We start from the raw sequence: 23,389 nt of genomic DNA, 5'->3' as shown, positions 1-23,389 counted from the left end.
CAAAAATGGAAAATTAAATATTGGTACCCGTAAAAGAATTTTTTTATTTTTTAGGGCCGTTTTGGAGGGGGATTGTGGCGTGTCGGTATATTTTGTGCATGTTTACATTTTGAGAGTAATCTGTTCATGCAAGGAAAGAACAATATGTGTTTATTTACATTTTATGGTAGTTCCGTCCGTGCAAGGAAAGCATTAGCAATGTGTGTTAAAATGCCAATAATTCTCCAACCTTTTGTTAGAGCTCACCGTAGTAAATTTTTAAGTGTTTCAGTATTTGATTTAAATTTTTTTAGCAGAATTGCATCATGTTTAGAAGTTGATTTACTTTTATATGTTAGTGCGATTATCTACTGTTAAAAGACGTTGTATATATATATATATATATATATATATATATATATATATATATATATATTACTTATGCATGTGTGTTAACATGCTGAATTGTTAAAAATAAGTTGTCAGTATTTATGAAACATTAGGATGATTTTAAGACTACCAGTATTTAATTTTCTGTTTTTTTAGCGATTATTATGTTTGTATTTGTTTTAAACAGTCATTAGTAACTACCACCCCAAAACGGTGGACATTTTGTTCGCTGTTATATGTTGAAAAGTAAGTGTCTATTAACTGAAATTGATGCTGTGCAAATTAATATTTGTCCTAGTGACGCCATATAGTAATGTTTTGAAGTGTTCGTTTAGAATGATCTAATTCCGGAATAAGAGAATTAGCGGGCAACTAATCAGACAGCAGACTTTCCCGAGGAAGACTTTATTATTTTTATTCTACTACAGAAAAGATAATGGTATATTTGTGCATGTATGAGCCAGTTACGGGCGGTATAAGCATAGAATCTGTGGGACATATAGACTTCCTCCTAGTGTCGACTGATTGCGGTGGTAGGACTAAATATTTAGAGGAAAAAATAGGAACCCCTTCCTCTAATGATGTTGCGATTGTGATGATGTTGCTCCTTGGATGTAATATAGTATTTTATTATCATGATTGGATGTGTTTGCAAAGGTGTTCCAAAGCTACATAAGATAGTGGCTATTAGCCTAGCTATATTGAATTTGTATGTGGCATCTGTTGATGCAAACCTATGATACTTTTTTCGGGGGGAGAATTCTTGCTGCTATTTTATTAATATAGATATTATGTATGTGTGTATTTACCTTTCGTGTTTATTATATGGAATAATACTTGATTGAAATGCATTTCACTTTTTATTATATATCTGTATATTCTGTTTTTTAATACAGTGCGCACTGCAGTATGTACCATTCACTCAGTTACAGTGTCATTCTCTACATTCAAGCTATGATGACATTTGATGTGGTAAGTCAGAAATTTCTAATCAGATTATTTTTATTGTTTTGCATAGTTTTCAAAATATTTTTCTTAGTTTAAATATTAACTTTAAATCACAAATGTATTGTCACTGTTTTTTAATTCAACCAACTTATTTTTGTAATCCTATTATCATTTTAATTGTAAAAATAACGAAATAAGTGACTTAAATTTTTGAATAATCTGATTGTCTGATATACATACATATATATGATGAGAATAATGCAAATAGTATTCTGACGAGATAGAGAGATAAAAAAAAAGAAACAAACCAAGTTATGTGTCTATCGACGTTTCGTTTTTATTGTAAGACTTCTTCTGGATGAATATAATGAAGAAAATAAAATATCAATACACTATTTAAAAATATATATTTCAAATACTTAAATGTACTTTTGGGTATGATATTTTCTTCGATACATTTACACAGAAAAGTTCTGTTGTTGTGGGAGTTAGCAGCAATTAATGTTTTGTATTTTCGCAGTTTTTGCATTACTTTTTGAACACCCCTCACTCTCTCTCACACACACACACACACACACACACACACACACACACACACACACACACATATATGAGGGGTGTAAAAAAAAGTAATGCCTCATAATTTTTATTCCGCCTGAATGGATCAGAGGGGATTGTATATTGTATTGTTAGAATGACTGAACTTATTTATTCATTGTTTGTGGTTTTCGTATAAAAAAAGCGAAACTAATGACAGTGATGCCAGTTCTCTGGCTTTGTGCCGGGGACGTCCAGAAAGCAATTAGATTTAATCACTGTGTGGAAAAAACCCTCATATCAAAATTGCTATTCATTTGGACACTCCCCTCCCCCAACATCTTGGGAAACAAAACCAAAAACCTGCCTCGCAGCCAAAGTTAAGTGCAGGATCGTGTGATGTTTGACCTCATTTAATTTGCACACCTGTCACTTAGCTTTTTAATCGTCAAATTAGAACGCTTCTTAGTTCCTATTCCGTCATGGCCGAGTTGTAAGATGTCCGATTTTTTCACACTCTCTTTTCTACCTTCGCGTCAAGCCTACCTACCTACTATAATTTTTTTTTTTTCAACACACACCTCTAAACACCTGGCCAACGCCGGGCACCCCCACTAGTCTTTTATATAAAGGGCAAACATCTGTATATATGTATGTGTGTTTGGTTGTATGTCCAGCTAAAAGTTAAATAAAAAACCATCCACTATAAACATGGTATCGACTGAAAGAACCGAGGTCTGGATGTATAATATCTAAAAATTATAAAATAATCATCAATTTTTTGAGGTACAAATGTCATTTTATTTGAATCTTGCCTTCAACGCTCTTTTTTAACAATTGCGATTCACACATACGTGAATGCTGTTCATTCCTGCCTTCGTTTTAAAAACATAAATTTGCAACGTCATAATGTTGTTGCGATTTTAGTCTAATGGATAGCATGCTCACTTACGGAATTCATGTCAACACGAGTTATTTTTTTTTTCTTTTAATAACACAATAAGTAATCATTTTTAAAACATAAAAAACGTTTATTTTGGTTTAAAAAATCACTTTACATTTTCATGTTTTTATCTGCTTTTTAAGTAGGATTTTCAAGTTAAATCAAATTTTTACTGTATCTATTTGAAATTGTTACATTAGATACTGTTAAAAAATCTCCCCCCTCCATACAGGGGTAGGAGTTGTCACAGAATTTACAAGAAAATTCTATTGACGTTGCCCATGATGGAATTGACATATAGTAATGAAAAAGTGCTCAATATCATTAATATAGCAGGTGTGTCCAAATGGAACTTGATTTCTTCTATTTATTATTTGTGTACCCGGGCAACGCCGGGTATCCCTTCTAGTCTTACATATATGTATTATTCAATATCTCTGTGTGTGATGTTTGGGTGTTCTAACCTTAAAATCTACTTAAAATCTGAAAGTGTATTTCTGTGTAAAATTTACTGAGGAAAACAATGGAAATGGTTCTGGATTTTTAAGTCCACCCCTAAAGGAACCATGAGAGCATAATCCCCTTAAACGTTCAAATATATCCTATTTTGATGAAATTTATATTATATATATAATTATCTGAGGAAGACAATGGAAATGATCCCAAATCTCTACATTATTCTTTGTGTCAAATATCTACATACATCCACCTTAAGTGAGTCATAAGGAGAGAACTTCCTTAAAACTTTGAATACATATATCTGATTTTAATGAAATTTTAACCATAGAGACACTAATTTAGAGTTTTCCAATTTTCCAGTTTCTCAGATTATATTAAAGGTGAAACGCAAGGAGGAGAGCAATAAAAACAAAGAAAGTAATAGATGGTATGATGAGCAGAGTGAAAAAGTATATTGTGGTGATCCTCGTCCAATCCAAACAACATCGGGTCTTCCTGCTAGTATTCAATAAATATACATCTTTGTTTACAAACTCTGCTAGAAAAGTGTCACACTTGCTCAGCAACTCGAATAATATATGTTAAAGAGAATCAACATTGTCACCTTTAAGTAGAAATGAAAGATACTAATCTGCTAAAAATTTACAACTTCAATTATTCATTTTTTTTTTTTTTTTTTTTTTACACAATGGTCACCACTTATCAAGGCCCGGAAGCCACTCAGGGATAAGGGTTATTGCAAGTACATTACGTTAGTGTGGAGATTTGATGAAGTGTTTACTTAAGGGGGCGGTTCATTAGGAATTTGTTAACGTTGGACTTGAAGACATCCAAGTTGTAGTCATGTGGGAAGCAGTCAGACAGAACAGAGTTCCACAGGCGTGCAGTTCTAAGAAAGAAGCTTTGTTCATGGAATCCACGTTTTCATTTAGGCACAGATAAAGAGTGGGGGAAATTTTTCACATTTTAGAAGATTTTGATAATATTTTTCAGTTTCCAATTCTTTTGTAAGTATAAAGTCAGCATAGAATGCATGTATATTTATTTAATTAAAAAATATCTTTTATAAATTTCTCAAGTCGGTTTTTAATGTAGGGAAAATCTTGTTACTGGGGTACTATGGATTGGAATAAAAATTAAAATGTTCTATGTCAGGCAGGATTTCTTTGAGAACAGAAAAGATAATGACAAAACGATGCAGAATAGTTTTCAGTAAAAGAAAGTTAAATCTTGTTTTGTTTTGTTACACTTTTTGCTTAAAGGAAAAAGGTTGTAAAATTGTTTTTAAGTTTAACTCCACCGCTCCGTATTTTCTTAAAATAAATCTTTCTCTATATTAAAAAACAATCTTTTTCTATATTAAAAACCAATCTTTTTCTATATTAAAAACCAATCTTGTGACAAAAAACTTTTTTTTTCTACATTTGTTTATTAACATATTTTGTAAATAAAAAAAAACTCCACTCTATATTAAAAAAAAAAAAATTAATATATCTTTCAACCCACCTTTTCTTAAAATACCTTTTTCTCTATATTAAAAATTGACCTTGTGACGGTAAACCAAGCAACTCGTTTTTTTTTCTGTTTGCGGATGTCATGTGTTGAAAGTCAACTGGTGTCGGCTCTAAGTCGTCCTTTCAAGGTCAATATTTTAACATTTAAAGTACCTGGTATATTTTTGATAAAACAAAACTTTTTCCCAAAAAAAAAAAAAAAAAAAGATAGGGCCGGAAAGAATAAAATATTTATTGGAAAAAATGTTGAAATATAAAGTAATGGAAAGAAAAAAAAAAAACTGCATATACAATGAACAGGGATTGGAAACATATTTTACCAATGTTCATTCTGAGGCCCCAACTTCTAAATCTCAATATCTTTTTTTTTTTTTTTTTTTTTTTTTTTTTTTTACACAGTGATCACCACTTATCAAGGCCCGGAAGCCACTCAGGGATAAGGGTTATTGCAAGTACATCACGTTAGTGAAGAGATTTTATGAAGTGTTTAATTAGGGGGGCGGTTCATAAGGAATTTGTTAACATTAGACTTAAAGACATCCAAGTTGTAGTCCGGAGGGAAGCAGGCAGACGGAACAGAGTTCCACAGGCGTGCAGTTCTAAGAAAGAAGCTTTGCTCATGAAATCCGCGTTTTGATTTAGGCACAGATATAGAGTGGAGGAAATTTTTCACAGTGGATTCAGCTAGACGGGTGATTTTCGTGAAAGTTTGGCGAGGGGGGACCAGGGATTGGAGTTCAGACGAGCACCTGCCATGAAAATAACGATAAAACAAGGATAGGCTCGCAACGTCTCTTCTGTGGGAGAGGGGTTGCAGGGTAGAGAAAAGGGCATCCCCCACTAAACCACGAAGTCTATTTTGTACTCTGTCAAGGCATGATAGGCTGTTTTTGGCAGCTCCTGCCCAGATATGGCAACAGTATTCCATCCTTGGCCGTACTTGGCTTTTATATAGATAGAGAATTGCATCAGTAGTGAGATATCTTCTGGAGCGGTAGAAGGATCCCACCATCTTTCCTGCGACCTTGGCAACAGACTTGATGTACGTGTTCCATTTCAGATCAGGAGTAAAGGTCAAACCCAGAAGCTTGTCAAAACACGGGGCCTCACCCAGACGAGAGCCAACCATCACAATTGATGCCAGCTGGGGATCAGAGCGTTGATGATGTAAGGATAGGAGTTTGGTTTTAGATGCATTAAAGGTAACTAGCCACATCTTCCCCCACTGAACCACGCGCTCGAGATCAGAGGAGAGAGAATCCGAGAGAACTTCGTCATTTACAGCCTTTGATGTGTTGCCGTAGATGGTCGTGTCATCAGCATAGATGTCAACGAATGATTTAAGTATGTGTTTAGGGAGGTCATTGATGTAGATCAGGAAGAGAGTTGGGCCGAGGATTGACCCCTGAGGGACTCCAGCATTTATATTGCAGGCCTCCGATTTTTGTCCATCTACCACTACTCTTATGAGCCTATCGGAGAGAAATGATTTAATGATTGAGAAAACATTTCCAGTTATACCGTAGCTGGAAATCTTGTGAAGTAGACCCTTATGCCATACTTTGTCAAAGGCCTTTGATATGTCAAGAGCAATTGCCCTAGAAAGGAAGCCTTTGTCAAGAGATTTTTTTTTTTTTTTTTTTTTTTTTTTATTCAATTTTCACCCCAAACAAGGCACAGTGCCACTTTGAAGCAGGGGGCTACTATTAGAGAATTAATTAGCGGGGTCATTATGAAGGGAGAAGAGTAGAAAGATGTTTGTTAACATTACACTTGAACTTCTGCATATCATTGCAGTTGGGAAAGCAGAATCCCGGAAGGGAGTTCCAAAGACCCGCAGTTCTGGGGAAGAAACTATTGGAGTAAAAGGCTTTCTTGCACCTAGGGATCTCCACTGTAAAGGGATGAGACTTAGTAGCTTGTCGGGTTTGTCGGGGGTAGTTACGTCGGGGAGGTACAAGTGTTTGCAGTTCGTCAGAGCATTCACCATTAAAGTATTTGTAGAACAGGCAGAGGGATGCAACATCTCGTCGATGGGACAGAGGTTGAAGCCCAGATGACAGTTCAGGACCTATCAGGTTTGCGACTCTTTTTTGAACCCTGTCCAGGAGCGAGAGACAAGCAGCAGATGCACCAGCCCAGATGTGACAACAGTACTCCATACATGGGCGAATGGTTGCCTTATAGAGGTATAGGATACTGGCAGGCGTAAGTAGTTTTCTAGCACGGTAGAGGGAGCCAACCTTCCTTGCAGCAGCCTTGGCAATGCTCTCAATGTATCTATTCCAGTTCATATTCCCTGTAAACGTTAGGCCGAGAAGTTTAAAAGAAGTACTTTCAGGCAATGTGTTCTTGGCCATTGCTATTGGTGGTAGAGAAGGTTTCTTGTAGTTATTGAAGGAAACAAGCTTAGTCTTAGCAGCATTGAATGAGACCAACCATTTTTGTCCCCATTCCACTACGGATTGGAGGTCATCCTCTAGTGTTTCTGCCATTTTCTTGGATATGTGTTCATTTGTTTTCCCCTCATATCTGTTATAGAGAGTGGTGTCATCGGCAAATATACCCATCTCCGAAACAATATTATCAGGGAGGTCGTTTATGAATATCAGGAACAATAGAGGTCCAAGGATAGACCCCTGAGGCACTCCCGCATTTATGTCATATTGTTTGGATGTACGTCCGTCGAGGACAACTTTGATTTTTCTATTACTTAAGAAGGATTTAATTACGTTATGAATTCTTCCAGTGATTCCATATGATCTAATTTTCCTTAGAAGACCATCGTGCCATACCCTGTCAAAAGCCTTAGATATATCAAGGGCCACCGCTCTACCCTCCCCTGTTTTATCCAATGAACGGTATATACGTTCAGAAACTACAGTTAAGATATCTGCTGTTGAACGGGCTTGCCTGAATCCATATTGTTTGTCAGTCAAGAGTTTAGCAGCTGTTAGGTGCTGGACTAGGGCTTTATTAACTAAGGACTCAAATATTTTGGCGAAAAGCGGGAGGAGGCTAATGGGGCGATAATTTAGTGGGTCAGTTCTTTCACCAGAATTCTTGAAGACTGGTACCACAGAGGCGGTTTTCCAGCAGTCGGGAAAACAAGATTCGTTAAGGCATTTATTGTAAAGTTTGGACAGAACTGGAGCAACCTCGGCAGAGCATTTTTTTAATAGCACAGCCGGGATGAGATCTGGTCCACATGCTTTAGAGGTGTCTAGGTTTTTTATAATAGCATGTACCTGAGAAGGGGTGATTTTCAAGTCGTCAAGTGTGGCGTCTGTTCGCAGAGGAAAATCAGGGAGTGAGTGGTGTACCGAGTTCAGTGTGGAGTTTGAGGCAAACCGACTGGCAAGCAGATTAGCCTTGTCAGTTGCCGTGCAAGCAACCTCATGATTGTTTGTTAGTGGGGGAATAATTGACTGTCCATTATTAACTACGCTGTTGTAGATTTTCCAAAAATCCCGGGTTCTTAATTTCTGTGCTTCGATGCGCTTTCTGGTGGTTTCAGAGTAATCTGACTTAGCTGTGTCTATCACTCTCTTACAATTATTTCTAGCTTCTATAAACTTCTGTTTATTTGAGCTGGACTTATGTCGGTTGAATCTGCGGAACGCATGCTGCCTTTGACAAATGGCAGCTGCACAAGCAGAAGTAAACCATTGGGGGGAGTGGGGCTTGCTATAGTATTTCCGTGCGGGAACATGTGCTTCAATAGCAGTTTTGAACCATTCAGTTGTCTCATTTGCACACTGTTCCGCTGGAAGAGTAAAGATATTTTGCCATGGGGCATCTCTGATGAGCTCCCTGATGGCTTCCCAATCAGCCTTTTTGTAATACCTCGTTGTTTTGAGTAGTGGGTCTTCAGTTTTAGGGCGAGAATTTAGGCTGATTTCTACCATTATCACAGCGTGATCAGCATTCCCGAGTGGGCTATGGGCATTTGTTGTACAGTCATTGGGAACTGTTGTCAGAAAGAGATCTAGAAGTGAGGCATGTTGATCGTGCTGGTCTGGGAAACGTGTCGGAAATGTAACCATCTGAGATAGGGAATGAGATATAGAGAAGCTATATGTGGCGCTACCAGCTACGTCTGTGTGATTTGAGAATCCTAGCCAGTTACTGTGGTGGACATTGAAGTCACCAAATACATGTATTTGTGCGCTAGTATCGAGGGAGAGTGCTATATCTATGCTGTCTGAGACTTTGTTTATTAGGGTACAGTCTTGGTTTGAGGGAGAGCGGTAGAGAAAATATAAGTAGCTAATATTGTGTTGCATATTTAGTCTGAAGCACATAAAGGCCTGGCCCTCTGATTCTAGTTTTATTTCTCTAGTTAGGGGGAGGGTGTTTCGAATATAGACTCCAAGTCCATGCATATGTCTGTCCGAGTCCTTACGGTAGAGTGGGAGATAACCAGGCATGTTAAAGTGGTTAGAGGGTATGGAGGAGTGAAGGTTAGTTTCACTTAATGCTAAGATATCCGGGGTGTTTACAAGGAGAAATGACTCAACATCATCTAAGTTAGTTCTAAGCCCGCGGATATTAGTAAATGCAAGCCTCAAGGGAGGAGGCAAGTTGGTTTTCTTTGAGTTTGGTCCTGGTTTAAACGTAACTTTTGCTTGAGCTGTCATTTCATTTTATTTTATTTAAAAGTTTCAGTTAGGGTGGATGAGTGAGGGGATGCTGGACAAGTAGTTGTGCAGAATACCAGACATGCAATACAAGTAGACCATCAGCTGTCCTCACCCACAGGATTGTGGCCTCAGGAAAGCCCACCGGGGATGAGTGCAGGGTCCCTTTCCATGCGCGACATGGCACTACAAACATCCCGATATTTTACAACTGTTGATGGAGCAGCCGCTCTAAGCGCTACCGAAGAGTTAGGGCTCCTGTACTATCAGTCGGAAACAGCAGCCAGGAACTGTCAATCCGGTACCCTCAATCCATTAGGCAAAGCCAGCCCAGTCCAACTGCACTGACATATATGGCACTGAAGCACCCCACTGTGTCCAGTTTAGGGGGATGGGATGTGGCAGGAGTGGGGAAAAGCGGCGTTCATTACCCTAGTCAGGAAACAAGGTCAACCACTGGGTGATTCAAGCGAGTCCCTGTGATAGTACCTCTACGCCTGGCCAATAGGCAAAGAAGGAGTATGAAAGCCGAGCGATAGACAGAGTCTATCTCCTCCTTAAGCAGTTTAGGTTTGCCAACCGGTGATTTGTTTGAGTCACCAGCTCTAGGAAGGTTGTCGTCCAGGACTGAAGAGACCTCCCTCCCCTAGGTTTAGTTTCAGAGTTTTCCTTCTCCTAGACGGATGGCCTGGGAAGACCTACGGGTCCATCAGCTCCGAGGGGGTTCGCCCCGCGCCTGGGTCCTAATCCAGGTATTTCTGCGACCCCGCATGGGTAGTTAATATTTATTGGTTATTTAGGTTAATATCTCCTGGAAAATCGGGCATTTAGGTTAGCTTCTACAGAAGATTTTCACTCCTCAAGTGTGGTTTAAAAAGGGCATTATTATGCTGTCCATTTTCATTTATACTGAGAGAGGGCATACGTAAAAATTCATGCAGTGGAAGCAGTTAAATTTGCTACAGTATTGGATCGAGAGAGTCGAGTTGATGTATGGTTAGATATAGTTTTGTAAGTTTAGCAATGTATGGTTAGATATGGTTTAGTAGGTTTAGGAATGTATGGTTAGATATGGTTTAGTAGGTTTAGGAATTAGGATAAAGTGCTAGAGTATGATCTACTTTCTATTAGAAATTCTGATTTGGTGCCCAAACCGGACATTTAGTAAGACTGAAAGATTAGATATGTTCAGTATAGAGACAAGAGAACATTTGATATGGAGTACAGTTATACCTGATAGATATAGGTTATTGCATATTCTGTAAGTATAGTAAAAGTATAGATGGATGGATAAGTAGTATTGTATACGAATGCATGGAATTTTAGACAATTTGAGTAAGTTGCCTTTAGACTACAACTAAGGAGAATGACTTCGCCTTTCTCTTAATATCCGGAAGTTTTTATTTCAATGAGTACCGGTTTAGTTTGTGTAATAATTATTGCAATACTATCTCTTAATAAAGAGATATTAACGGTTACTGTTCATTATAGATTACTTTAAGTCAATGTATTGGACTAAGGCTAGTAAGTATTTACTTAGAAGCTTGGTTATGGGTTGGGAGTTATTATCGGGAGCATGCCTAGGAAATTTTAGGTGTTAATGGGTATCGATTTGCGAGTTTGTTAAGGTCAAGGGCGGAGAGCAAGGACCCATCTAAGTTACGTGAGACGGATTTGTTTAGTGTCAACTTAGGAAGTAGAGCAGATTTGATTTGTTAGTGATCAGGAGAAAGAGAATTTAAGTAAAAAATAATAAGGTTTGTCATGCAAAACAGACAAGGCAGTCATCTTGGAGGTAAAGTATCTATAGGAGGTACTTGCTTAGTATACAAGCAGCAGTATTTTGTAGTTTGGAGAGGAATTTTAGGTACAATAGTTTCATGACTTATTGCAAAAGTCCGTAGTCAAGGTGAGGGACGATGTACTTCTAATATTGAACTGGGTTTTTCTAATTTTAAAAGTAGTTGACTAGAGTGTTATTAGGTGTTCTACTTTGCTTAGGGATAGAATAAAGATTTAAGGTAATATTCAGGGTGATATAAGCAGTTTCATGAGGATTGGATATATGATCACTGGATGTTGAACTGCTCAGGAGGATTCTTGTATCAATTAAGAAGGATGTCTTGGTGATATAAGATTTGAGAAATTAAGAGTCTGGGGATACAGAGAGCTTTGAGCCGATGAGGATTCAGTATAGGCGATTGTATATAGGTAACAAAGGTGGTTTAGTTTAGTACGCACGTATTGTACATATTAAGTATACTGCTTCAGTTCAATCCTCTAACGCAAAGGAAAATCCGTTTGCATTCCGGTTTGCAATTTTGTCAAGAGGGGAAATTTAAAAACAGCTTATCTAATTGTTGATGATATCAGTTTATAGACAATAGTATAGACTGATAAATTGTTGTGTAAGGCATAAGAGCCCCTCATCTTCAGATGAGATGATGGATCACGAGCATAAGTTCGGAGCAGGGATCCGGAAAGGAAATGGACGTGTACAAGCAAGGGGGGGTCATTGATGTTTATAACTTTTTTAATTTTTTTTTTTTCGATGGCTGATTATATTAAGTATCGTACTTAAATAAAGTTTTCATGTCCTCTAAATAACTTAGCATAATTTCTTTTTTTTTTACCGAGTTTGTCTTTACTATAGCATTGACTTATTAATTAAGTGACATGGCATTGTAAGCGGCGAAATAGTCTATTTAAGTGAAGAAAAGTTATCGGTTACAATATGCCTGAAAATGGAAAGAATATTAACTTTAAATTATATGCGAAGAGTTAGGAATTTTTACTTAGCTTTGGTTTTTTTTTCTTGGATACTCGAGGCTAAAAAGCATGGTGGTCGTTTGTTTCACTTGGCCTCATACGGTCAAATGGCACTTGTGGTACCAAGATGCTATCTAATTAGGGAGACGGTGTGGGCTGATTTAGAGGGAGGGGGATCACTTAGTGAAAAGTGTTCCAGTTGGCGGCGCGACATATTTCTTTACATGTGTATCGTTTTTAGGGGTATTAATGTTAACAATTGAATACGCGTTTCAAACAAATATGATGGAAATAAAATATTAATAGATATAACGTAAAAGTAATGGCATATATAACGTACAAGGTGAAAAGCGGAAAAAACTGAAAAGGAAATGTGCAGTTGAAAAGTACAGCTTTAGGAAAGAATTTAAATAATAAACTTACGGTGCGTAAGGATTCGTTGAAATAAGTTTTAACCGTCGTGAAGGAAAACCATCAATAAATTGAGAATCATAGAGTTTTAGGTTTAATTCAATAAATCTAATTATTTATAGGTTTTTTTTTTAATATATGCAATAATTGAACATGCAATAAGTCTGGATTTATAACACGGTGGAAATGATATTTAAATAAGGTTTTCATGTCCTCTAAATAACTTAGCATAATTTCTTTTTTTTTTTTTACCGAGTTTGTCTTTACTATAGCATTGACTTATTAATTAAGTGACATGGCATTGTAAGCGGCGAAATAGTCTATTTAAGTGAAGAAAAGTTATCGGTTACAATATGCCTGAAAATGGAAAGAATATTAGCTTTAAATTATATGCGAACAGTTAGGAATTTTTACTTAGCTTTGGTTTTTTTTTCTTGGATACTCGAGGCTAAAAAGCATGGTGGTCGTTTGTTTCACTTGGCCTCATACGGTCAAATGGCACTTGTGGTACCAAGATGCTATCTAATTAGGGAGACGGTGTGGGCTGATTTAGAGGGAGGGGGGTCACTTAGTGAAAAGTGTTCCAGTTGGCGGCGCGACATATTTCTTTACATGTGTATCGTTTTTAGGGGTATTAATGTTAACAATTGAATACGCGTTTCAAACAAATATGATGGAAATAAAATATTAATAGATATAACGTAAAAGTAATGGCATATATAACGTACAAGGTGAAAAGCGGAAAAAAAATCCTGTGGGATATAACCGTCAGCACATCTGCAGTAGATCTTGCAGAGCGGAAACCATATTGTGTGTCACTAAGAAGGTTGTTTCTGCTGAGGTGGTTGACTATTTCTCTATTTAATATTGATTCCAGTAACTTATAACACAGAGAAGACTTATTGGTCTGTATTGAGAGGGAGATGACTTATCACCTGAATTCTTAAATACAGGGCAAACTGATGAGGTCTTCCAGGGGGTCGGAAAGCACTTCTCCTTAAGGCAGCGCTTAAATAGTTTCGTAAGTATGGGAGCAAGTTCTGGTTGAAGCTTTTTTAACACTATAATTGGGATGCCATCAGGGCCAGTTGCTTTACTGGAATCTAGGTTTTTTATTAGCTTGGCGACCTCATGCTGAGCTACTTGCTGTTGGTGTTTAAATAATCAATAACAATTTTACTTTCTGCTGTTGTTGGTTGGCATGGAAAGCACCTTCTCTTTGTGTAAGAATTTTTTTCTGCATTATTTAAAAAATGTGACTATTTAAAAAAAAAATCGAATAACTTGCTGAAAGGTAAATATTCACGATGTAATGTAATATTGGTTTATTGTGTTTGTTATGATTACTAAATGATTAATATTGTTTCGTTTAAGTAAAAAATTGTAATAAAAAAAAACAAAGATCAAAGTCTTATTTTATTCTTAACCGAAAAAGAAGAAAATCACTGCATAATTATTGGAACTTGCCGAAAAATGAATATCCGTTTCTTGACCTAGTGTGATTTGATGTAATACGATTTGTTAATAAATGAGTGTTATCGATTTTTATGTATTTTAAAGAAAAATCATACAATCATTTACCTTAAGAAGAATCTACTATTCAGCTTTATACGTTTTGAGATAAGGATTGGTTATTTGTATTATTTGGACTACTATTTGCATCTTGGATGATTTTCTCCCAATGTTTCAGCTCTAGAATATAATGTTGGGAAAATATAGTGCTTTAAGCAAATCTTCCAACATAATTTCCATAGATTACTTAGCAATTATGACGCAGACATATGGTATACAGAATCGTATAACTCGTAGTAAAGGAACTTCTTTTTTTATATATATTATTTAATTATTGGAATTCTTTTGAGATGAGTAATTTGAATATTTTTATTTATTTATTTGTGGACTATTATCCTCATCTTTTATAGTTGTTTAACAATGTTTCGGGGCCCATAGCATGGTGGATAGACATTGAATCTCTGCAGTTCCAGGTGAGCAGTGTCTGAAGATAGCGGGTTCAATCCTACCCAAAGCTGGTCAGAGGATTAGTTGGCCAAACATGGTGAGACGACAACAACTATGGAAGGCAGTAATTACTGAAGATAGTTGAAGATTCAGCATTCCTATCCCATCGTGGTTAACAATCTGATGAAGACCAGAGGAATAGTTGGCTGAAACGTCATTAAACAATAACTATAAAAGTGAGGATAATAGTCCGCAAATAAATAAAATATTCTTTTTTCTGTTGTCAATATCCACATCAAGCTTTCACTTCAATTTAACGTTTGATTCAAAATAAAACTTTTTAATAAATTATTTGTATGAGAACTTCCGCTCAACTGTTATCATAGAATTATGTTTTAGATGGGTTTAAAGTATTTTTGGAGGAGGTGAACTCTTTCACTTTATTATTAACTGTCACTACCCAGCTTTGATCGTGAGTGTTTTTACTCTCATTCTAGGTATCTTTTTTCTCTTTCCCTTTTTTAAATATGACGTTCCAAAATGTTTCATTTTTAAAATAAGTTTGGAAATTTAACTTAATTAGAACTCTAACAGGTCGGAAGTTACATCATTTGAAATATAGTAAAAAAAAAATAGCATCCAAGATGAGACTTGTAACTCAAATAATACAGTCAACTATTTAGGCAAAGAACGTTCAATAGTGACATCAAAGGCTGCTTGTAGCATTTCATAAAGACAATATTCTAAATAGATTTTTGCAAGAAAATGATAGGAACTATTATGTTATATAAATAGTATTAAATAATTGATATTTAATCTAAACAAATGTAATTGTTTATTTGAAAGTTGAGATAGAGCAATGTAGAATTTGTTTTCTTTATTAATGACCTAAACAGTAACTCTTTATATATATTGACCAATAAAATTGATTTGAATTGTAGCGGAAGAATTTTAGTTTTTTAGCCATTTTCTTCATATCCAACAAAGCCAGAAGAACCCATGCTACAAAATGACAATCCCAACATCTCTATAGCTGTTTAAATTATAATTTGGTCAATATTTTTGTCATATCAACAATTTTATGATCGTTTTATGCCAAAACAAATTTACTTCCATTGTACATGATACATTGAACATAAGTTTCTATTTTTAGGTGGGAGCAAAAAACAAAAACAAAAAAAAAAAAAACAAAACAAAAAAACAGTAATAAAGGTTATTTTATTTTGGGGGTTTGAAGAGTTATTATTTATACCGTTTTTCTGTGGATTTGTCATCAAGGTTGATATCTTTAAGCAGATAATGATACTGTTTCGGCTAGTGTTTTCCAGCCTTCTTCAGATGTATGATTTATTTGATTACAACAATGATTTTCCCTGTATTTAAATATGATTATCTCTATTCATTGACATTTATTACATAAACCTGATGAACTGCCTAAGAAACGTGACACAAACATTCATACAGTATGTTATAAATGTTTTTAGTGGCCTCCAAACCTTGATAAGTGGTGACTCCTTTGTAAAAATAAATCCTTTGGTGATTTTTCTTACAATAATTGTTCCAGTATGAAATCTGTATCTATAATCAATTAAACATTTCAGCATTATCAATGTACACAAATGAATCAAAGCAAATGAACCTGAAGAAGGCCAGAGAACACAGCAGCCAAAACATAGTATAAAATAAATAGAGACGTTGATTGGAAAACAGTTCCAAGCAAAACAATGTAAATGCTGTGTTATTTTAAGCTTTGTTGTTGTTTTTTTTAATTATGATATATATATTTTTGATTATAAGATATCAAGAAATACTTTATTCTGTGAAGTATAACAACAAAAACAACTGCCTAAAAAACCTATAAATAACAAAAGAATAACAAATATGAATAGCGATTGTTAAAAAAACATCAAATTCGCTGGATTTTTATCCTGGGCCCCCAATACCAACAAAGGTTAGACAATTTCAGTAATGGTCCAGTCCCTGTTGATTTTGCAGTGAAAGTTTACTTCTGTGCAGTTCTAGGAGGTCCACCGTCCCAGGTTTTACCATCAGGGATTAGTTTATTGCTAATTGCTCGAGGCGCCCTCACCGGGGAATGCCGACAGGGCTACCCAGGCACTTTTTGCAGGTCGGTGCCTCTCAGTGGCACTGATTTCTTAATCCCACTTTCTGATCCTGGTGCTTAAGTTCTTGCAACTCAAATTCGTTTGTGGAAGATAATAATAATAAAAAAAGTATGATTCGGTATAAAAAGCAGAAAGGAAAGAAAGAAAACGTCTTATAGAAATAGACTGAAGGTTGGAGGGGGCTCCAACCTTCAGTCTATTTCTATAAGACGTTTTCTTTCTTTCCTTTCTGCTTTTTATACCGAATCATACTTTTTTTTATTATTACTCCTCTTCCTTTATCATTGGACAGTTGTATACTTGCTAATTTATGTGATTTTTATATATATATATATATATATATATATATATATATATATATATATATATATATATATATATATATACACACACACACACACGTTCCTGTGTATTGTATTATAGTGGAGGACGATATGTCAATAACAATCATCCCTTTCACAACCTTCATGAGAAACGTAAAACATTTAAAGCTAAGTCATATCCGAGTGTGAAGGTGATTGCTTGTGTATTGGACTTTTATGTTTGCTTATTGAATGATTCGCGAACAAAATTGTTAGAAACATTTCTTGGCAGTTGTTATTTTTATTTCAATTTGAGTAATTTTTGGCAGAGACATTTTCTTTTGTACTGTAGAAAGAAAATATCGATATATACATAAATTTGCCAGAAATAAAATAATAATATTATACAGAAACAGAAAATAGCTACACTGATTATTTACTAAATTTAATCTTCTGATGTAAGGCCAATTGAAAGGGGAAAAGAATATCGGTGAGCCAAAAAAGAATTAGAGAAATTCTTTAGAAGGAGACTTATCGGCATAATACAAAGCTCAACAATTGCGGTGGAGCTTATATATAAAAAAAAAAAATTAAAAAACGACAATATAAAGGTATGTACTAATACATGTAAATGTAGATATAAAGAGCATATTTATTCCGCACCCATAATTGATGTAATCTCCCTATTGAATCAGTAATAAAATTTATATACATTAGTGTATATCTTTATATTGTCATTTTTTTTCTCTTTATGTAACAAAAATATCTTCATCTGGATTCAAACATTAAATTCTAAGACTAATGGAGAATATAAATTGTTATCTCAGCTTAGTAATTAGATTTTTTTGATTTTTTTTACATAAGAGTCACCACTTATCCAGGCTCAGAGGCCACTCGAGGATAAGGGTTAAAGAGAGTACAGTATTAGAATCATAGTAATGGTTAGTAGTAGAGATTCGGTAAATTTGTTAACTCAAGTAGAACAGCTCATCAAAAACTTGTTTATATTGGACTTGAAGACGGTCATATTTTAGTCAGCTGAAAAGCAGGTAAACGGAAGACAGTTTCACAGGTATGTAGTTCTAAGAAAGAAACTTCGTTCATGGAATCTACATTTAGGTTTAGGCACAGATAAAGAGTAGGAGAAATTATTAATAGTGTTTTCAGCTAGATGAGTGTTTCTTGTGAAAGTTTGGCGAGGGGGACCATATATTGGAGCTCAGAGGAGCACTTGCTATGAAAATAACGATAAAACAGTCTCGCAACGTCTCTTCTGTGAGAAAGGGGTTGCAGGGAAGAGAAAAGGGCACCCCTTACTAGGCAGCAAAATCTATTTTGAACTCTATCAAGGCAGCTCCTGTCCAGATGTGGCAACAGTACTTCATCCTTGGATGTACCTGGCTCTTATATAGGTAGAGAATTGCATCAGCAGTGAGATATCTACTGGATTGATAGAAGGATCCCCGCAAATATGGCCCGGAAATAATCATAAAAAACAAAAACAAAATATGTTGAGTCCGTAGGCATATATGTACTATACAAGCAAGGTTGAATCCTGGTATCTCATTTCGTCTCTAGCCCAAGTCAAAGCCAGAGGCAATGTGAACGTTTAAAACCGGGCTTTTCATGAATTGCAGAAAAAGGTCTGGGTGGAAGTGGAAATTGTCTCCTACATAGAATGTGTTCTTATTGAATAACGTATATATTACTCCACAAGTGAGACATGTTAATGCCAAATAAAATAGATTGTAATTATATAACTGCCACACAGCTATTATTTGTTTATTTCTTGACTATTGTCAAATTTAATGTATCATTTACAATAGGTTTTGTTTTTTGTATATAAAAATAACTTTGAAATCGTCAATATGCATTAAAACAGACAAAAAAAACTATCTTTGTTAGATTTTTGATTTTAATACTTTGCAATTCATTACCTCATTTGCTATGTAAGTTTGTAGATAACCACTAGTAAATGTTATTAAAAAAAAGACAGTAAAACTATCTTGAACAATCGTCTGCTGCTGACTTGATAGTCATTTCTTTCTATTTTCTTTTGTTCTATTAAATTAACAAAGATGAGGGCAGGTAGATAATAGGAAGGAAAGGTTCATTCAAAAGATAGCATGACTGAAAATGTGATGAGAAGTTTTAAAAGGAAAGCATATTTTTCTTAAGTCTTCTGTATTCTTATCTAAGACCTCTAACAATGCCTGATAGTCGTTCTAGTTTCTAAATAAAACGCTGTTCTTTTTGAAGCTGTAACATAATATTAAAGAGCAGTGCTGGTATTGGTGGCTAGTCCTTCCTCCACTCTATGATACCTTTCATACGCAAAACAATTTACACTTACTAATTTGTGAACCAATCAATGTTTTTATTTTCATTAGCCAAACCCCAGAATTATCCAATGTTGATTAAATTTTGAACATTTCTTTAATTAATTATATATGTATATAATAAAATGAAGTCAATTTTTCCTTTCTAGATTCAGGTGTAATAGCAAAAAAGAAAAAAAAAAAGTCACTTGTTTATCTGTAAGCAATTAACCCAAATCTTTTTAAGAAATTATACATTTTTTTTTCGTTTTTCAATGTTTGTTGTATTCTATCCACTAACCTTGTCTCACTATATTATCTTCAGGTAATGCCGGGATACGGGTTCTGCTAGTTTTATGTTTGTAAATTTAGCATTATAGCTATTTTTAAAAGATGTTATTTAATTTTGGATCAAATAAACACTTATTCACAGTATGAACGGGCTCTTATTCCAGGTCACCGTGACCTTTCAGAGTCGCTGGTAACAGGTATGAACCCTCACACACATGTTGTGATCATCTTTCGCAGGGAATTCTTTGCGAGTTCTCTCAGCGCAGTGGGATCTGGTTGGTCGGTTTCAGCGTCAATTTCACCTTCGGGTTGATATGCCGTATCATGCTAGAAGTGAAGAAATTTTCATGCACACAAAAAGAAAGACAAACTCGGATGTCTCTATTCTACAAATTAATTCACTCAAATTTACAGAATATAACTTATACACAAATGTCCAATGTTAATTTTCTTACAAAACACACTATTGAATCTTACTCTCCATGTTTTGTGGTGGCAATGGTTGAGGAAGGTGGGGTGCGACGGCGTCTCTTTGATTAGTGTTAAATTCTCTCGAGATCCAGCTCAACTCTCCAACTGCTTGATTTTTGACCCGGGTATTCGCTTATATAGCCAGGTGATAGGTAGGGTAGGTTATTCTGTAGACCCAATCACCAATCAGCACATGAATTTGGGGAACTCCCGATCAATGCATGTGTGCTGGTGAATCTGCGAATACTCACAGGTTTCAATTCCCACGAACAGAGGACAACCCCTTGACCTCTCATCTTGCCCCAGAACCAAAATCATATTCGTGATGATTTCAAAACGCCATCGAATTTGTCACTTTTCCCCAACAATAAAAGTCTATTTTACAAAACAATAAATTCATAACTCACTCTTCCTTTCAGCCAGGTTACCCACCACTGCCCGGGCACCCAATAATGCTTAACAGTTAATACCAGCATAGTTGCCCGGCCTTACTCAGCGTTTTGGCGTTCTTAATCCCCCCCCCCCCCCAATGGGGAGCTCTACCACTCCCGGAGGTGGTCATGCCACAGCAGTAGTGATTTTTTAATTTTTTTACTGTTAAACGTATCTCCATACAATTTTTACTGGCAACATTTTAAGTGAGGGAACAAAAATGAAAACTAAACGGTCCTCAATCACTGCTAAAACCATATCTTTATAGTTGGAGGCAGATAAGTAGGACTTTTGATAAAGAGCAAAATATCCCAAACATTGTCATAAAAGAACTATATCTGCATTTTTTTTTTTTAATTGATTTAAATAAGGTTTGCAAATTTATTTCCAGTCATATCAACCAATCACATCAGTTATTCATTATTAACTTTTCATCAAACATACCCCACCACAAACATTCGGATATCTTTGCTAAAATCGTTCTTATCTTTTGTTTAGTACCTTGCTACTTCTCTCAAAATGTTATACCAGCTTGTAGCTACGTGCTGGGAATAATATTCAAAATTTAATTTATTTTTCTTATCTCACACAGATTATTAACAAAAAACCAGCCCGTGAATCCACAATATCACCACTGTTAGTTAACTTGAAATTCAGGTCAAATTCATCACACCCACTCCTTTTCCCTTTCATACCTTTTTAATAATGTTATTTCAAAAATTTCATTTAATAAAAATTATATATAAACTAGTATGGGTACCTGGCGTTGCCTGGGTTGACATGAAGTTCCATTTGAATCACACCTGCTATACTAATCATTTTCATCATGGGCAACGTGGATACCCCCCACAATAATTCCAAAAATAAAAGAACGGATAAAAAAAGATCTACCAAAAATTAAACCCAAAAACAATTAAATGAAATTTTTTCGTCATTTTATGTTTTTAATGTAATCCTCCCCCGACCTCCCCAAAATTAAATTTGTCATATTTTGGGGTACATTTTGTTTATGAAATTGTTAGGTGAAAATACAGAATGGTCTCATAAAATTAATTAAATTTAACGTTATTTTATGTTTCAAATGTAATCCCCCCCCAACAAATTGTATTTGTTACCCCAGCCCTTGATCGCCAAACTTGAAAAAATGCTAGAGGTGACATGTCTCGTTGAACGCTTGGTGGGCAAAAAGTAGGTGCTCATTTTACATTAAATTTATATAGAAAAGCTATCCTCCACTCTAAAATGTTAATTTTTTTTTTTAAACTTCTTCTTTCATATTATTTATAAAGGCTGTTTAAATGTATTAGGCCCTGAAAAAGTAGATAATTTTTTTAGGGGTTAAACAACGCTGGGTCATGGCGTAAAAATTTACATTTGTTTTAATTAGGAAGTTAAGTTTGTAATCGATGAGATTAAATGTGAAAAAAGAAAAAAAGTGTGAATTGTGGAATTTAGAGTGGGGGCAGTAGATCTTTTTTTTTTTTTTTTTTTTTTTTTTTTTTTAGGTGTTAAACGACGCTGGATCACATTGTAAAAATTTACCAATTTCTGTATAGCCGTGTAAAGAATAATAAAAACAAACAAATGAAATCTTTTCAGTTTTTTCGTAAGTGTTTTATTTTTTTGTTTGAATATTTAAAAAACAATAAAAGCCAAACATTTTTCTATCTACACAGAATTATTTTTTTCAAGCTAGAAACTTATTAAGATTACCAAATTATTTTATTTGGTGAATAGTTTGTTTAAACAAACAAACTATTCATGTTCCGAAGTTTCTAGGGGCAAATAACCCTAAAAAAAACTTTTTTTTAAAAATCGATGTTGGAATAATAATTCCAAATAAATTTAATTAAATATGTTATCAATATAATTATTGTTTAAAATTTATTAAATAACAATTTTAAATAGAACACTTAAAACAATTCTCTCGCTAGAAACATTAACTAAGATATCGCTATTTAATAAAATCGATTTTTCTTAATGCAATATGCAAATGAGATGATCTCTTAATTGTATAGTTTGTTAGAATCATACTATATATAGAAATAAATGAAAGAGTAAAGTAAGAAACCTTTTGTATGTATGATTCAAATTGTGAACAAACAAACAGACAGGAATACGAATTTATATATATATATATATATATATATATATATATGAAAAAAAACTGTCCTTATTTACTTACTACCCGACAAGAGCACTTGGTCAAAAGCTGTTTTTTTTTTGGTTTTTGAATTTAAGGGAGATCCAGCTCCCTAAAAAGAAGCACTTTGGATTTGAACAGAAATAAAAAATACATCCGTCTAGGGGGATTTCTCGTTCACTGATCAAGGACTGAAAGGATGCAGTGTAGTATCAAAACAGATACTACACTTATGCTTCTAGCCCCAAAATGCCTGTCCACTTTGCATGCTTGCCGCATTCCATGCCAATTATAAATCACTGTATCCTGAGAATGGTTCATAGTAACAACAAAATATTTCTAAACACTAGAACTTGACTTTAAGATTAATCATGACAGTTTTCCTTTTAAACTATGTACAAGAATATTTTTTGTTTGTTTGTTTAATGAATACCTGATTTTTCATATTAATATTTGTCAATTAATGTTACAGTTTAATTTGGTTGCAAAGAAAAGTCAACTTTAATAATACATATAACTTCAATTAGTATGCATACATTTTCGTAAGTTTAATGTTCCATAAAGTAAGAGACACGCATTGTAACTTCAACAAGCTACATGTGTTTTCTGTGTATCTCAAATAACTTTCAAGGAATTTTAATTAGATATGGTTGATAACTTTTAGAAATTTACAAGTAGATGGCATTCAAAGGAAATGGTTATATAAATGCCATGATCGTCATCATCATTATCATCATCATCATAATGTCTATTTTAT

General features: G+C 34.8%; 1 protein-coding gene across 1 annotated transcript in view; it reads left to right on the top strand.

The window, feature by feature from the left end:
* Positions 1-23,389, top strand: part of LOC145254514 (tetratricopeptide repeat protein 39B-like) — a 222,230-nt gene that overhangs the window by 129,093 nt on the left and 69,748 nt on the right. The window contains exon 4 of the mRNA XM_080113043.1: positions 1,266-1,341. Within this exon, the coding sequence (XP_079969169.1) occupies positions 1,266-1,341 (76 nt within the window). The remainder of the gene's footprint in view (positions 1-1,265; positions 1,342-23,389) is intronic.

The sequence above is a fragment of the Euprymna scolopes genome, chromosome 3 (genome assembly GCF_053919585.1).
Source record: "Euprymna scolopes isolate OS-2025 chromosome 3, ASM5391958v1, whole genome shotgun sequence".
Classification (NCBI taxonomy): domain Eukaryota; kingdom Metazoa; phylum Mollusca; class Cephalopoda; order Sepiida; family Sepiolidae; genus Euprymna; species Euprymna scolopes.
The sequence above is the reverse complement of the archived record's forward strand: the minus strand, read 5'-3'. Positions and strand labels throughout refer to the sequence as shown.